Here is a 16,024-nt window from a genome sequence, read left to right as displayed (position 1 = left end):
CCTGACAGCCCCATAAGCATCTCCACTGGCCCCATGGATCTGGGATCCAGGCCCACCCTGGGCAGGATGAGAGCTCCTGTCTTGTACATGTGTGGCTAAGAGGCTTAGATCACGTGTTACTTTCCAGGCTGGAACACTACAGTGACTTCCCACCATCTTGCTCCCACTCTGCTCTTCCTGGAATCTTCTTACCCCCTTCTCCAAGGGCTCTTTCAGGGTTCCACCTGAGAGATTATATCCTCTGAGAGGCTGTCCCTGACCACGTCCTCTGAGAGGCTGTCCCTGACCACTGTATCCAAGTTGGTGCCCTGCCCTTCCTTACCATTCTTTTCTAGCATGTATCTCATTTTTGTCTGACATTTTTTTAAAAGATTTTATTTTTATATATTTTTATTTTATTTTATTTTTATATTTTTATTTTTATATATTTTTAAAAGATTTTATTTTTAAGTTATCTCTACACCCAGTGTGGGGCTCGGACTCACATCAGATCAACAGTGGCATGTTCCACCAACTGATGCAGCCAGGTGCCTCTTGTCTGACACTAATTACCTGTCTCTAACCACTTGCTGTAAATGTGTATTTCATACACCAACATTTCACACTGTGTCCATCACAGTACATGGCACATAGACATTCAATAAACTCAAGTTGAATGGATGAATAAACAATTGCTTTCAAGCCCAACTGGGTCATTCCCAAGTACCCAAGTTTACAAAATGTTCTGGAGGAGCAGGGATGTGCAACAGGGAAAAATTTTTAAAAAATCTCTGTGGACACAGAGACCACTGACCAGATCAGGAACCAGATCTGCCCTGTGCTCAGGGAGCAGGTGCACAAGCCTATCCAGCGGCCAGGCCCAGGACCACACATGAAGACCTGGGGCCTGCCACCCACAGGAAGCCTCAGGGCTCTTGCTCTGTGGGCCTCAAGCAGGAAAGGGTCAGGGTGGACCTGCCCATCCATCTGAGCCTGGAGCAGAGGCTGAGACCTAATGTCTCTGGTCCAAGCCAGAGCCGAACTGACCAGGCTACGTTTGTGAACAAGCTCCCTATGCTCCTAGTAGATGCTCTGGCACCCACAAGTCTCTGGCATTTGGGATAGATGCCAGCAGCATCTGCCTGTCTTCCTAGACCCACAGGCGCCTGCTCCATGGGGGCTCCGGGGTGCTGCCTTCCCCGAAGGCAACTTTTCCTCCCAGACTTGAGCAGTCCTTCCCATCTCCCAGCTGAAGGACTGGCTATCCCCCATCACACACATACACTGGGCCTGTCTCTCACCTTGATGTAGGCATCCAGGGCAGGATGGACACGGCGGGTAGCCAGCCAGATGGACAGGCTGGAGGTGTAGGGGAAGGTGGCTGTCACCACATGGCTAGGTGATGGGAAGGAGAACACATTGAAGCCAAACTTCTGGTAGAGCTGGATGAGCTCAGGGGAGGGAGACTCCTCACCCTCACTCAGAATGCTGCCCACTGCACAGCGGCACTTCTCAGGGGGTACCTGGAAAGGAAGAACAGGGGTGTCAGCATTGGGCAAAGGAAGGAGGCTCTCAGAACTCTTGCTACCTGGGTTTTGTGCCAGCTCAGGCCTGGCAGAACCATGAGCTCCAACATGCCACAGCCCCAGATACCATGATGAAGAACAGTATTTTCCTTCTGGAACTTATCTGTGGCCCCAGCCTCTGGCATCCTGCTGCAGAATTCATCCGTCCCTTCATTTATGTCTCTACCAAATATGCCAGACCCTGTGCTATGGAGGGTCACTGGTCCGGAAGCGGAACCACACTGAACTCTGGGTTGCTGACAAAACTGAGCTCCTCTTCCCCAGTCCTTCAGATTGGGGCAGCCACCATCACCAGAGCCCCCAGACCTCCTCTCCAACCCATGCCCCATCCCAAGCCCTGCCACACTTGCCAAGTCTCTTCCTGGCTCAGCCAGAGACTGTTGGTTCCCCTTCAGGTTTCCCTGGGCTCCCAGTACCTGTACGTCACTGCACTCTGCTCCCCTCCATAGTTGCCCTCCTTCTCCTCTCCCTCCCATAAACCCAAAGAGGGTGGGGTTCCATGTGAGTCTCTAACACTTCCTAGGCCTGGCCCCAGGCCTGCAAGGCCCAGCACTCACCTCTCCTCCGGCATCAAGGGGCCCCACTTTGTCTCATCTCCTGCCACCTGAGTCTACAACAGGCCCTGATACCTCCAGGGGTATCTAATACTGAATCTAAGACACTCATCAGAGACCGTGTGCTGTCAATCCTGGATTTCCCTCAACTTGAAGGTCCCTTTCTCCCACTATCTGGGGCCCACTGATGCTTAAATTCAAACTCCCTCTACCTCCAGGTGCTTCTTTTGGCCTACCTTCCAAGCACCATGAAGTCATTTTTATGTGTTCTTGCTTCTGCCCTCTCGCTAAGCCCTGTCAACAATACCCTAGGGGTTTCTCAGCCCAGCCCAGCCCAGCCCAGCTCTGTCCTTGGAGTCTCACTTTGCCTGGGACTTAAGCACCAACTCCAGGTTCTCACCTCCATGCAGTCCCTGGGGGTCACTGCTAGGTCTCTGCAGCTAGGGCCCCCTTGCTGCCCCCTTGAATCCTATGTCATTAAGTCTAGCCCAGGAATTTACGGGCAGGCAATACGGTGCAGTGGTCAGGACCACAGCTTCTTGAGACACACAGGACTGGGAGTGAGTAGTGGATCATGTAACTCTAGGTAAGTCCCCTGGTTTCTTGGAGCTCAAGCTCCTTGCAGAATTGACAAATTGAATGAGATACTTCATCTGAGGGCCCGGCCTGGTGCGGCGCTCGGCAAGTACTGGAAGTGCTGTTGTTTATTAGCAGCTACAACAGAGGCCAAATAAGTGACCCCTGGCCCGCAGCCATGCCTTGGCCCATTCACCCAAACCTCCCAACACGTAGTTCCTCCCTGCCCATTCTCCAGGTTCAAGTGCTCTCCTGGGGAGTCTTTCAGGGTAGCTGGGTGCCCCCCACCAAAGACACATGTTTCGCTGTTAACTCTTGCCTCCATCAACTCTACCTGGTAGCAGTCACATCCCTGGCCTGACAGTCCTCCCACCCTACCCTAGCAGAGGCGCTGGAGCCAAATGCAGTGCCATCTCTTGTCTATAGATGGTGCAGCCGCTCCATTCACACCCAAGGCTTGAGGCAGGAGATGCCTGGTGTCTGCTGCAATGCCAGTCACCGAGATCCTGACCCCGGCGACTTATCATGTACAAAAGAAACACTCAATATAACTTAGATGGAGAAATGGATGGAAAACCACCTGACTGATCATCTCTGGCCCTCCTGGGATTGAGTCCCTGGGTCTTTTCCAGGATCACTTCAACAGCCTTTATGGATGGACCTCCCGGGCTCAACATCCTCCTTGATCCTCAAGAAGCACAACACCTGTGACCACCCTGCTTATAACTTTTCAATGGCTCCCAATTCTGCTCTAGGATGAAACTTTCGAGCCCAGCATTCAACACTGTTTTAAGTGGTCCATACAATAGTGCCTGGATTTGTCCACACACTCGCCTAGCACTCTTTTTGTCATCCCCAGGCCCCAGTAGGGGCCAGAACCCAGGTGAGCAAGTGTCCACTGAGCATCTGAGTGGCAGAGGGAGGGACAAAGCCAGGCTCTGGCCCAGCCCGCCCTGCTGGCCTCCTCTCCTACCACAACCCCGCACACACCCACACGGAACTATTTGCAGCTCCCCAAACATGCCACGTCCTCCCATGCTTCCTGCCTTGGCGCAAACTACTTCCTCTGCCTGGAATGATCTTCTTCACCCTACTCCAGAGTCCCTTCTGCCTGGGAAACTCCCGCCCATCCTTCAAGATTCAGCTCAACCCTCCTCCTCAAATCCTCCTTGCCAAGCAGCCCTTCCTCTCAGATCGCAAATGCCCACCCAAAGGAGCAGGTCTTGTGCTGCACAGTAACTGATGGTTCCTCTATCTCTCCCCCCTCACTTCAGGCTTCTAGGCAGAAAGGTACAGAATCCTGTGCACACAGTAAGTTTCTTGGGGTATCTCAGCAACACCACACGCACACCTGCACATGCACACACAGGCCCTGCACGTGAGCTAAGCTCTTCTTCCTCTACCTTGAAAGAGGAACTCCCATCACAGGGAAAGGAAGCTAATAAGGGACGGGACTCCTGAGATCCTGGAGGTGTGTCAGCCTCAGGTGCTCCCTTTCTGCATGAGGAACCCCTCAATTCCACAAGTGGGATACCTCCTGCCCCATTCTGCCCTGGCCAGTGGCTAAGGGGCAGCCTAGGAAGTTATTCAGGAAGCCCACCACCTGCAAAGCAGCCCTGTACCAGCTGGAGCTGCTGGAGTTCCGCACCTGAACGAGGCACTGGCAAGGAGATGGAACAGACCCTAAGACCAGCTGGGGAGGGGCAAGGCTGGTCCGGAGCAGGGGAAGGCTTCCCTGGGCTCCCTGGAGAGCCCACGCCCACCTCCAGGAGAAATGGCCCACTGAGGTCAGGGGCCTAGAAAATAAAGGGAGTGTCCTGATAGCTAGAAACCCCACCCACCTTGGTTGATGGCAATGCCTCTATTTGGGCCTGATCCTAGGAAGTCAGCCTGGGCCTCCCAGTTCCATCCGCTTGTTCACTCTCCTCCCTATATCAGTCATTTCTCTAGGTACCAGTGCCCAGAACAAGAGCTGTGAGGCCTCTTCAGTCCTGGCAAGTGAGAAGAGGGCAGTCTACTTGGAACCTAAAGCTTCGAGTGAAAAGAGAGTCCCTGCCTGGCTAAGACTTCAGTACGTCTAGAAACTGGACAAGACTAGTATCTTCCGGGATTCAGGAAGGAAAAATGGTGTCAGTCGGTCCAGACCAAACCCAGATGTTGGGTTCAGTCAAAATGGCCAGCCCTGGGGTGCTGGGTGGCTCAGTAAGCTATGCATCTGCCTTTGGCTCCGGTCATGATCCTGGGGTCCTGGGATTGAGCCCCGCTCGACTGGGCTCCCTCCTCTGCTCTCCCTCTCCCTGCCACTCCCCTTGCTTGTATGTCCCCTCTGCCCCGTGTCAAATAAATAAATAAAATCTTTAAAAAAGAAATGGCCAGCCCTTGATCCATAACCTGCAACATCTGATGAAGTCCAGCTGCGATGCCTGCAGATCCAGGCCCGGCGAGCTGCTTCAACACCTCCCTGGCCAGCATACCCAGCCCAGAGCTACTCAAGGTAAGGGGACAAGTAGGGACAGTGACCTTCACTGGCCTTCACTGAGGGGGAACAGAGCAGCCACAGCTATTTGTTACTGGAGGATGGGTTCATTTAACCTTCAGGGTGATGCAGGTCAATACACCAAGCCCCACAGGTCCAAGTTCCCCAAGCAGGTGGTCTCCAAAGGCAAAAGCTGGTCCACACTAGTCAGGACATGGGTGATAAAGACAGCAGGGCCAGAGGACAGGACCTGTATTTCAGGCTGCAGGGGAGGGGAGTAAGCAGGATGCCAACCTCCAAAGGGGCTTTCTGGGAACTCTCACTTAGAAGTCTTTCAGGGCTTCTTTCTTTTCACCCCCAGGCATAATCCTAACAACAGCTGGCACCTGACAGTGTGCTCACTGACTGCCCTACTTGCTACCTTCCACCTATCAGTTCATTCAATCCAAACAGCGCTGTGCAATAGCTACCGTCATCCACTCTGTTTCTGAGACCCAGACAGCAAAGCTATTCAGAAAGAGCCACACGGCAAGGCAGTGTTGAAGTCTGGATTCGAACAAAGGCAGACTGGCTCCAGAGCTGCACCACAGGACCCAAAGCCATGTGGGAGCCAGAGAAGCAGGCCCTGGCTAGGCAAAGCCTGCATAATGATGTGTCCCTATGCTGCGCTCCTCTGACGGCCCAGGCGTCCTGCAAGAGGCTAGGCTAGAGGCAGGCAAGCAGGGTTCCCCAAAGTAAAGAGTCCTAGCGCATGAGGCCCAGGGGAGGGGGTGCCAAGAGTGCTAAGCATCTACTGGGGGCCAGGTTTGGGGCCTTATCCTTATTATTTAGTCCTCAGAAAAACAAAACCCCTGAGGTAGGGATTCTCAGAAAGACCAAGTGACTCCCTCAGAATCACACTCTTAACAAGGAGCAGAGCCTTGATTCAAACCCAGAAAGATTCAAAGCCCTCTCCTCCCATACCCCAGCCCTCCTCCCTACCAAAGCCAGCTCTGCTGGGAAGAAAGGGCTGTGCTTTTCCAGGGCTCCCCCACACAGTTGACCTGCTAAAGAGCAAAAGCCCAGACTCAATCTGGATGAAAATCATCATGGGTGATTGGGATAGGGAATGGCCTGGGCCCCTGGAAACACCAGACAGCTCTCATTCCCACTGCCCTTGTTGAGGGGTCAACCCTGGGCAATCCCAATCCTTCCCAGGCCCCATATGGTTTCAGTGCCTCTAGGGATTGCAGGGGAGACCCCCCCATCTACACACACACACACACACACACACACACACACACACACACACAAAAGGAAAGGAAGTGTGGCACAGGCCTAAATCAACACTCTTACCAGCCTAAGCCCATGCAGATGTGGTGGTCCCAGGCTGACTCTCAGTGGACTAGGAGAAAAAAGGAGCTTCAATACAGTCTAGTTTACTAAAGGCAGAACCCAGGAACCACCAATTCCCCCATCTGCCCCATACCTGGGGCAAACACCCCTTCCTAGGCCTCCATCAGGTAAACTGAACTTGCTGCCACACCCCACTTGCCTCAACCAGGCTCCCCACAAAGGCAGCAGACAGGTTGCTTAAGGCCCAAACAGCAGTGGAGGCGGAAGCAGCAGGGGTGGAGAAGAAGGTGGAGGGCCAGGATGGCACACAGGACAGCTCCATGGGCACAGTGAGGGCAGCTGACCCAGAAAGGGCTATCACAGGCCAGAGCTGGCCAGGATCAAGTTAGCCACTCGGGTCCTCCCAGCTCTTTCCCTCTCCTCCAACACCCCAGGCTCTCAGAGGGATGGGGCCACAGACCCCGCACCCCGCATCAGTAGCAGGGCTGAGGGCAGAACAATTTTGACTCTTTTCCAGTTTTACAAGAAAAGAACTGGATGTGTGTGTATGTGTATGCGCACACGTGCACGCACGCGTGTATTCACATGTACACTGGGGTGCTCGCTTCAGCAGCACATATACACATGTACACTGGGGGGGGTTGCGGTGCAGGCAGAGATCGGTGACTGACTCGAACTCACCCTCTTCCCTTGGTATTTAGAGGAAATGGCTGCACTCCAAGAACGCTGGGCCCAAGAGGAGAACACCTATAAGCCACTACCAGGGTCAGTCCACTTCCTGTCACATGTTCCCTCATTCCTCCTCCTCCCTCTCCAAAGGCCCTCAGGGATGGAGAATGGAATCCTTTCGCTTGCCCAACAAGAACCAGTTCCAGAAACTTCTTCCATAAGGAACTCCAGGATCTAAAGTTGACTGACACATATATGCTGACGTTCCAGGACACAGAGCTGATGAGGTATGTATGTCTGAACAGCACCTGACGTGAAAGAGCCCACAGTGATTGCCAGGGCCTTGCCTTGGTGGTGCCCACCCTTTCCTGTGTCACTCCTGGGTCCACAGCCAGACCATGTGAGGCCAGGCCTTTCTCAGAAACGAGCCTCTCCCTGTCCAGATGAGGCCGGGTGCTGAGGCCTGGACAGGGAGTGGCTAGAGAGCTGTCAGTCCACACTTCATGGGGGAGGGCAGCATTAATAGCTGGTCTCTCACCTGGTCACTCCCTGCTCCATTCACAGAGCCTGAAATAGCCTCACTGCTCCCTACACTCACACAGAAGCAGGTTCTGGCTCCCACTGTGCTCACTGGGGAGGGAGAAGGTATGGGGATGGGCCACACAACAGCTCAGCCTGCATCCTGTCTGTGAACCAAAATATGCAGGGCCCCATGCTGGACACTGCTTAGGGAAGCAGCCTAGGGAGAAGGCTTGGGTTCTTACGCTTTCCTAGGACTGGATGGGGTCTCTCAGCCAGACCCCCCTGACCCCCCTACACTGAGAGGCCCCGAGGGCTGGGCCCTTTGGTCTTCACAGTACCCCAGTGCCCAGCAGCGCGGCACAGATTAGGTGCTCAAATGTTCGTTAAATAACAGCAAAAAGTGTGAGTGAACTATGTGAGATCAATACCTCAGCTCTTGCTGTCTGATCCTCAGTGTCCTCTTCTATCACATCAGCAGTGTGGACCCTGGGGCCCCAGGTCCTTACAGACCAGAGAATCTGGGATAGCCATGAGCACCTGAAGTCTGGGGTCCATGGTTCCCTGAACCCTCTGTGAGGATCCCTGCTAGGCAGAGAATATACTGCCCACCTCCCACAGCAGGTGGAGTCTAAGCATCCTGAGCTATCCCAGGTGTTAGGGTATGACCTAGCTCTGAATGGGGACACAGCTATCTTCTGGAGTGACCCAGGATCGAGAGGGATAGGACCAGAGGGACCACTCTGAGCTGTACACTCATCCTCTGAGCCAGCCAGTGTCCACAACCAGGCCAAGGGTCTAGCCCTGGGTCATAATGCTCAGCCTAATGCCTCAGTGCACCTAATTAGCATGAACATCTTGTCCACCCTTTTTTTGTTTTTGTTGTTGAACAGCTACTGGAGGCCAGGTGGTAGGATGAATGCCTCACCTATATCACCTAATTTAATTCTTGCCAGACAACATATGAAGCAGATATCTTAACAGAGCTCTATAGATGAAGAAAGAGAGGCTCAGAGAGATTATGTGATATGCTCAAGATCACACAGCATGACAGTAATGAAACAGAATCAGAACCCAGGACTGCCAACCTTGAGGCTGTATTCTCAGGCTGTGCATCCCCCATGCCCAGACTGACACCCAAGTCAGGCTGCACCCAACCAACCCTGGACACCCAAGCCCACCGCCCCTCGCCCTCACCCTGCCAAAGACGGCTATATGGTGCGCTGCCCGGAAGCAGTGGCTGGGCCAGGAGGCCATGGGGAGAGCACACCATGCCAAGATTCTTCTATCTGACTGTTCCTGGGTCAGCCACCAGCGCTGATCCCAAGGTACACTGCTACCTTGGCTCTTTCCTACCTTGGAATTAGCATTTCCAACCCAAGAGCCAATGTGTTGCTTTAGGAACAGGACATGCTGTTGAGGAATGAGGCAACTGCAAGGGCTATTCTCCTTCCCACTGAGGCCTTACAGAGGGCTTGAACTGGGCCAGGTGTGGAAGGAGGAGCAGGGACTTACAGAATAGAGTTCTGCAGGAGGCAGTCTAACATCTGGTGGAGGAGCTTCCCAAAGCCCAGCTCCTGCTCCATGTCACCTAGGCTCCAGCGCTCTTGACTCCCACTTAGCGCCGTCTCCCAACCGTGTGACCTCAAATCCTCACTGTCTACTCATCCCTCAACCAGGTCAATGTCACCTCTCACCTGGACCTAGCTCAATCTCCTCAATGGCCTCCCTGCCTCATCTCCTCCCCTCCTTCACCTGCCATCCATTAGATTCCTAAAACAGAGGGGGCAAACTGTGCTGCCTCTTGCCTCCCAGACTGCTCTTCCTCACAATGCCTGGCCCAGCAAACCTTTCTACCACTTTCTTTGCCTACCACATGTCTGCTGGCCACACTTCCCCTGTTATCCTATGTCTGCAAGCCTTTACTGTAGTACTTCCCTAAGTCAGGAGGCCCCTCCCGGCGGAGCAAAGTTCTACTCATGGGAGAAGGCCCAGCTACCGTCCACCTCCTCTGTGAACCTCTCAGGCAAACTTGGTGTATCTTTCCCAAACCCAAAGCTCAAAGCTCTGCAGGCATCAAGTACAGTGCCTATGAGAGACCCATATGTATGGTGCTGACTTGCCAATCACATGAACTTCTTCAAGGGCAGGGCCAGGTGTGCTCATCTTTGGAGTGTAGTTGTCAAGCAGAACCCAGCACAGAGAGTCAACCCACCCTTGTTTCTAATGAGGCTTGGTAGCAGACAGTGGGTAGGCTGTAGGCCTTGCCTACTTGAGCTCTACAGGCAAGGAATCCAGAGCTGGGGATTCCAAGGCTCAGAGCTGAAGGCTGGACTCCTGGTAGAGCTGCCAGCCCATGCAGCTGCAGACAGTACCACCCCATGCATGGCAAGAGGCCACATTGGTGAGCCCTGACTCACTACAGTCTGTAAGTACAGCCAGACGCCCACAGGGTGCCAGTGATGCTGGGCTCATCTCTGACCCCAGCATCCTAGACATTCAGGGCAGCTCACGTGGCTCCACTTGCCCTCCCACCCCACTTCGGCTCCAGTGCTCTTGACTTCCACTTAAGCCTAAGGGGGAGGGGCCATCTCTCTCCAAACTAGGCAGCTTAACATCCAAAGAAATGCCATATCACTGAGGCAGGGGCCACCAGAATGACTGAAGAGGTAAAATTCTAAGCCCCATGCCCAGGGCCTGCTGTCTCAACCCTTGAGGAGTTGTAGCCACAGCAGGAAAGCTGAAAGAGGAAAGGCACAGAAACAGTAAGGTATGGCTCCAAAGAAAGGGTAGAATCTGAGCAGCCTGGCCTTACAGCACTGGTCTCAAATGGGGATAAAAGAGGGAGGCACAGCAAGAAGAGGCAGGGGACCAAAGCCCCGGCACAAACTAGAGACATGCAGTAGTATGGCCCCATGCAGTCAGAAGTCCATGGGTAGCCATGAGCTGAGAACCAGACCTGGACAAGGAAAAAGGATGTCTGGAGCAGGAGTCCAGGTTAAATCTGGAAGGAGCTTCAAGCTCAGATAGGAGGTGGTGTGTAGGACCAGCTCACATATTTTCCCACCCCTTCCCTGGAAGCTACAACACCCCTGCCCCATGTCCATCCATGGGGCAGAACCCCAGCCAGGGCATGGGAGGCTCCTTACCATGTAGGGGTTGTCGTAGTAGACGGCGATGGAGCGGAGCTTGGGGGAGACACTGCAGCTCTCGGTGAAAAGCCGCCCAGTCTCGCTGTAGGGCCCCATGTGGAACTTGTAGGCCACAGTGACATTGTGGATGGGAGGTGAGCCGGCACTCACCGCCACCCTGGCCAGCAGCCCTGAGTACCCAGCAAAGGCCAGCAGTGTCAGCAGCAGCAGCAGAGTCAGGCCCCCAATCAGGCCCAGGAGGAGCAGGTCAGACATGGCTCTGTGCCCCCGACACTGTGCCCCAAGAGAGCTGCAAAGGAGACAGGAGGGAGAGAAGGCTGGTAGCCTGCTCTGACCAATGTGCCCACTTGCCCGCCAGCTACTTCTGGCCCAATCTCAGCTGTGTGTTGGGTGCTCTGACCCCAGGTGGGGGAGGGGCCAGGGTGTTTACACACAGAGTGACCTAGAAGAGAGCTACCAAGGATGACTGTAGCCACACGCCTCTTTATTTCTTAATCACAATTGTTGAGGCTCTCAGAACAGCTCTGCCTGTCAGCTGGCAGCCTTGGTCACACCTGGGGAAACTGAGTCATAGAGAAGCACAGGAGTGAGTCAGCCAGGGACATACTCCCAGCCCTGACCAACCTCTCCCAAGATGGGTAAGACATCAGCCAGCCTGCCTTTTCCCTACATTACCTCTTCCTTCCCACACACTGCCACACTGCCTTCTTGGCCTCCCCAAGCCTCATGGATCACTGCCATGGGCAAGTGCCAGGGTACGATCACTTATTAACGAATAGGGAATACATGAGGGAAAAAAAAAAACCCAGGGGGAAAATGTGCCACAGGAAGAGATTCTCACATGAAGCTTTCCTTTGCTAAGCACATCTGGCCCTCGAATCTTGCTATCCAGCAACCTCACCCAACTAGAACCAAGGAAAGATCAGATCAAATCAGCCTGAGCAGCCAGAACAAAGTCCAGCACTGCGCTTCTCAGACTTGAACCATTGGTGCTAACAAGCTACATCCCACTTTGCCAGCCCATAGGTTAGAAACGAGGAAGAAGAAAAGCTTGCTAGAAATGGAAACACATCAAGAAAAACAATTACTCCCTGGCCCAAGCAGTTCATCCCATGGGGAAGGGGGTGCTGGCCTGGTGGGGAGTCACAGCTGGGTCCACTTGCTGCACTGTTCCTTCTCTCCACCAGCATCTCCAGGTGTTCAGAATTATTCCTTGTGGTTTTGATCCTGCCACCCCCCCTCCTCTACTAGGTAGTTCACAGAAAGGCATCCTGGGGTGGCGTGAGGGGGTCTTTTTTTTTCCTTTTTGTGTTCATGTCATTTATCTGACAATTGTCCCTCCTCCCCACTGGCCTTTCCTCATTCCTCCTTTCTGTATGGTATAAGCACTAAAGACACTCATTTCAAGGAAGAAAAAAAAAAAAAAAAAGGCAGAGAAGCTATCTAAGAGAGACCCAGAAACACAACAGAGCTGGTGTGTGAGCCACTCAAGGCAGACTGTTCAGCCCTCCATGAGGCATGGGGCCACAAGCCTAACCTTCTTATACAGAGGGCTTGACCTGAGTCACCGGGGGTTGGGGAGGGAGTGGGGGGAATCCACACAGAGAAGACTGTTTAAAGAGGAAGGGAAACATGTGACTCATTGGAGGGACAGTCTCACCCCAAGTATTTAAAATTAACATGTAGGGGCACCTGGGTGGCTCAGTGGTTAAAGCCTCTGCTTTTGGCTCAGGTCATGATCCCAGAATCCCGGGATGGAGCCCTGCATCTGATTCTCTGCTCAACAGGAAGCCTGCTCCCCCCCCCCCACCTACTTGTCATCTCTGTCAAATAAATAAATAATCTTAAAATTAACATGTAAAATTTAAAAGATTTGAAAACTGAAGGTCAACATTTCAGCCCTATGGAAAACTTAGCTCTATGGAATAATTTGTTCCCTATGGGTTTTGGGTATCAAAATTTTTACTGAAAAATTGTCTTTGGAGTCAATGTACACACAGTGTTAGCCTCACAAAGAGGGAACTAAACTCCTACATCTCTGATATCATAAAATTGAGATATATCACACTAGTCTTCTTACCCAACTGCCTCACAGCTGTGGGTTTTTTGTTTTGTTTTGTTTTGTTTTTTGATGCATTCACTGTCCTACTCATCTTGCCTCCAGTTAGTTTCATTCCTGTTTTCTTTGGTGACGATGATGATAAATCTTTTACCGAGTACTTACTATAGGCCAGGCACTATCTAAATGTTGAAACACAGCTACTTTATTAATTCTCAAGACAAGGTAGGTATGAATCAGGAGGTTAAGTGACTTGCTCAAGATGACACAGGTACTAAATAGAGCCCTAGACCAAAATGCAGGCAATAGGAACCCAAGTAGTCTGACTCCAGACCCTATTTCTATCTCTTCCTTCCTGGTGACAAGGTTTTTAGAGAAGTTCAAGCATCTAATCCATGCTGGGATATCTCTGAACCCACGGCTCTCAGCTGGAAGCTGTCACTCAGCTGATAGGTCTCCCCATTGCCTCAAGAGTGACCACCTCTCTCTGACCTACCCTCTCAGGTAGGTCACTCCCCATTCTCCTCAAGGCAACTTAGTTCCCACCTCCCTCTTCCTCTCACCTCCTACACTACCCAGAAGACAGGGAAAATGAACCCCAGAGCTTAGGTCTGCACAGGAGGGAGGCGGGGCAAAGTGAATTTCCCCATACTCAAGAGAAAGGGCAGAAGGGCTGGGGAAGCTCACCTGAAAAGACAGGCTCACTTTTAGCAACTCATGGCATCCAGCGCCGCAGGGACCAAGTGCTCCAAGCGCTCCTGTGCTGGGGGCAGAGAGAAAATCACCACTGAGCTGGGCACCCTGCCTTGACTGTTCCTTTTCAGGGAACTAGAGCCTCTACAATAACTGTCTTCACAAGGCTGCTCCTCTCCCTCGTCCTCACACCCCTTACGGAAATCAGAAGCCAAACCAGGCCTCATAACGTGAACTCTTACTGGGGCCAGGCCCCTGTTCTTGGAGAGCCCTCTTCCTGGAGGGTTCCAGCCACCGCGCCGGGCTCTGAAACAGCCCCTGCCGCTGACATCGGGGAGGCTGTTCCCTTCTGGCCTCTGTTTCTCCTCGGGTCAGGGGAGTGGTCGCCTCTGGCCGGGTTCCGGCGAGGGGTTGGGTCCTCTGTCCCGCGCCGACTTCCTGGAGCTGCTCACTTGCACCGCGGAAGCGGGCCGAGCCCTTAAACTTCGGTGCCAGAGGGGAGCGAAAGACCGGGGTTTCGAGGGGCCTGCGCGGGAACGAGGTGCGCCGCCTCCCACTCTGGGCTTCCAGCCCAGCTTACCCGCACCTCGGTTATTTACCCAGCCTCTTTCTTTTCAGTCACAACCTCACCGGGCCTTACACACCTCCGTAACTTATGAGACGCTAAAGTTTGTAGCCACCGCTGCGAGGGCGGCCTCCACGGGCAGGGGAGGAGTTAAAGTACGGTTCTTGCCTCAGTTCCCCACCCCCACCCCCCCGCTCGGGCTTCACTGCCTCGGGACGTGCCCTGCACCGGAGGCCGAAGCAGGGGCGACCCGGGATGGCAGACTTGTCCAAGGTCGCGTTCGGGCCCCTGGACCGGTCGGGGCCAGCTGCGGGCGAGACAAGATGCAAAGAGCGGCCTGGGCCGCGGGGGTCATGGAGGGGACGCCGGGGCCCCTGAGGTCGCGCCCAGGCGGACGGAGGTTCCAGGCCCTCACCGAGCGTGGGGCCGCCCCGTCGGGACGCCTCTCCTCCGGCCGGGCCCTCACCTCAGCGGCCGCCCGCCGCGGACGCTGATCCGCGAAGGCGGCTCCAAGCTAGGTCGCGGAGCCTGCGCGCGCCCGCCGCGCACGTTCGCTCCGCCCCCTCTCGCGGCGGGACGTGGCCGTGGCCGTGGGCGCGTGCGCGCGGGACCCGGAGGGCGGAGGACTGCCCCGCCCGGTCTCCATGGCAACGAGCGGCGCCCAAGTGACTCCCAGCCACACGCACACCCCCAGCCGTCAGGGGCGGAGCCCACTGAGCACCTTCCTGCCTCTCACAAACTTACCCGGTCCCAGCAGAGGGAGGCGGAGGCAAGTCAACTTGGTCGCCCACAGCGGAAAGCCAGGCTGGGTTCCAAGGAAACCCTCGCCGGAGTGGAGCGTTTGAAGAGGCTTGGGAAGTTCAGCGCAGCAGTATCAGCCCCTGGCATGTATCTGTACCACCCTTCGTCTTGCCACTTTCTCTCACTGAAGCTTCTTCCCCAGAGACCTGGGAACTCAGCAAGGCAGGGCCACTTGTCCCCCTTTTACAACTGAGAAAACCGACGCCCAACTTGGACTCAGGGAAGAAGCGAATGGATGGATCCAACCTTTGGAACAGCGCAAATGCCGGTCACGTCTCCAACACTCCACCCCACCCCCAACCAGAGCACAGGAGGAGTGGTCATTCATCCACCCAACATTTACTAATCCCTGCAAGGATAGTTCTAGAGGCTGGGGATACTGAGTAAACAAAACCAAAGCCTCGTCCTCTTGGAGCTCACCAAGAATCGCCCCCCTCCAGGCTCATGGGTGAGACTGGACTGCCCATCTAGCTTAAGGTATATTAGGAAACTTTCCCGTGAAGTGTAAGCCCCTTGAACATAGGTTGAATCTTCAGCTCATATTTCTGAGGACCTACAAAGTACTCTTCCAGAGCCCTAAGGATCTAACTTTGCCCTCCTGAGAGGCCCCGGGGACAGCTGTGCTCCTGAGTTTGGCTGCAAGACCAGCTAGGCCAAGAGCTACCTTGGTGCTCCTGACAGAGAGGACATGTATTTAGAAGGGGAATCGTCTTAGCGTGGACTCCACTACTGCATTAGCAAAGTGCAGATGGGGCACACAGAGGCGCTCGTAATCCTGGCTTCCTTTCCCACTACTTCACACAGTTCCTTCCACAGGCAGGAAATGATGACCCTCATCCATTGGGCCAAGCCTGTCCTCAGCTCTCTGGGCAAACACTGGCAGAAACTCACAGGAACTCAGGGCTGGGTTGGCAGGGTCGTGGCAGTTCTTCTGCTTATGAATATCAAATACATGATCAGACCCTTCAGGTGCTCCAGGCAAGTGGGCTATATATATACTTGGAAACATTTCCTATGAGATAAGGGCCAGTTCGTGGTTCAGAGACCAGACAGCTTCTGC

At 54.0% G+C, this 16,024-nt stretch overlaps 1 protein-coding gene across 6 annotated transcripts in view; it reads right to left on the bottom strand.

Moving 5' to 3' along the window:
- Positions 1 to 14,734, bottom strand: part of TEX264 (testis expressed 264, ER-phagy receptor) — a 30,286-nt gene extending 15,552 nt beyond the window's left edge. Inside the window, exons 1-4 of one of the 6 annotated variants that reach the window (XM_059161040.1) lie at positions 14,579 to 14,734; positions 13,593 to 13,668; positions 10,844 to 11,135; positions 1,281 to 1,502 (exon numbers count right to left, since the gene is read on the bottom strand). In XM_059161040.1, the coding sequence (XP_059017023.1) occupies positions 1,281 to 1,502; positions 10,844 to 11,101 (480 nt within the window). In that variant the 5' untranslated portion in view covers positions 11,102 to 11,135; positions 13,593 to 13,668; positions 14,579 to 14,734. The other 5 variants (XM_059161043.1, XM_059161044.1, XM_059161041.1 and 2 more) reach the window with 5 other exon arrangements.
- Positions 14,735 to 16,024: the final 1,290 nt, after the last annotated feature.

Source organism: Mustela lutreola, chromosome 2 (assembly GCF_030435805.1).
Source record: "Mustela lutreola isolate mMusLut2 chromosome 2, mMusLut2.pri, whole genome shotgun sequence".
Lineage (NCBI taxonomy): Eukaryota > Metazoa > Chordata > Mammalia > Carnivora > Mustelidae > Mustela > Mustela lutreola.
Note: the sequence above shows the minus strand (reverse complement) of the source record. Positions and strands in the feature narration are given on the sequence as shown.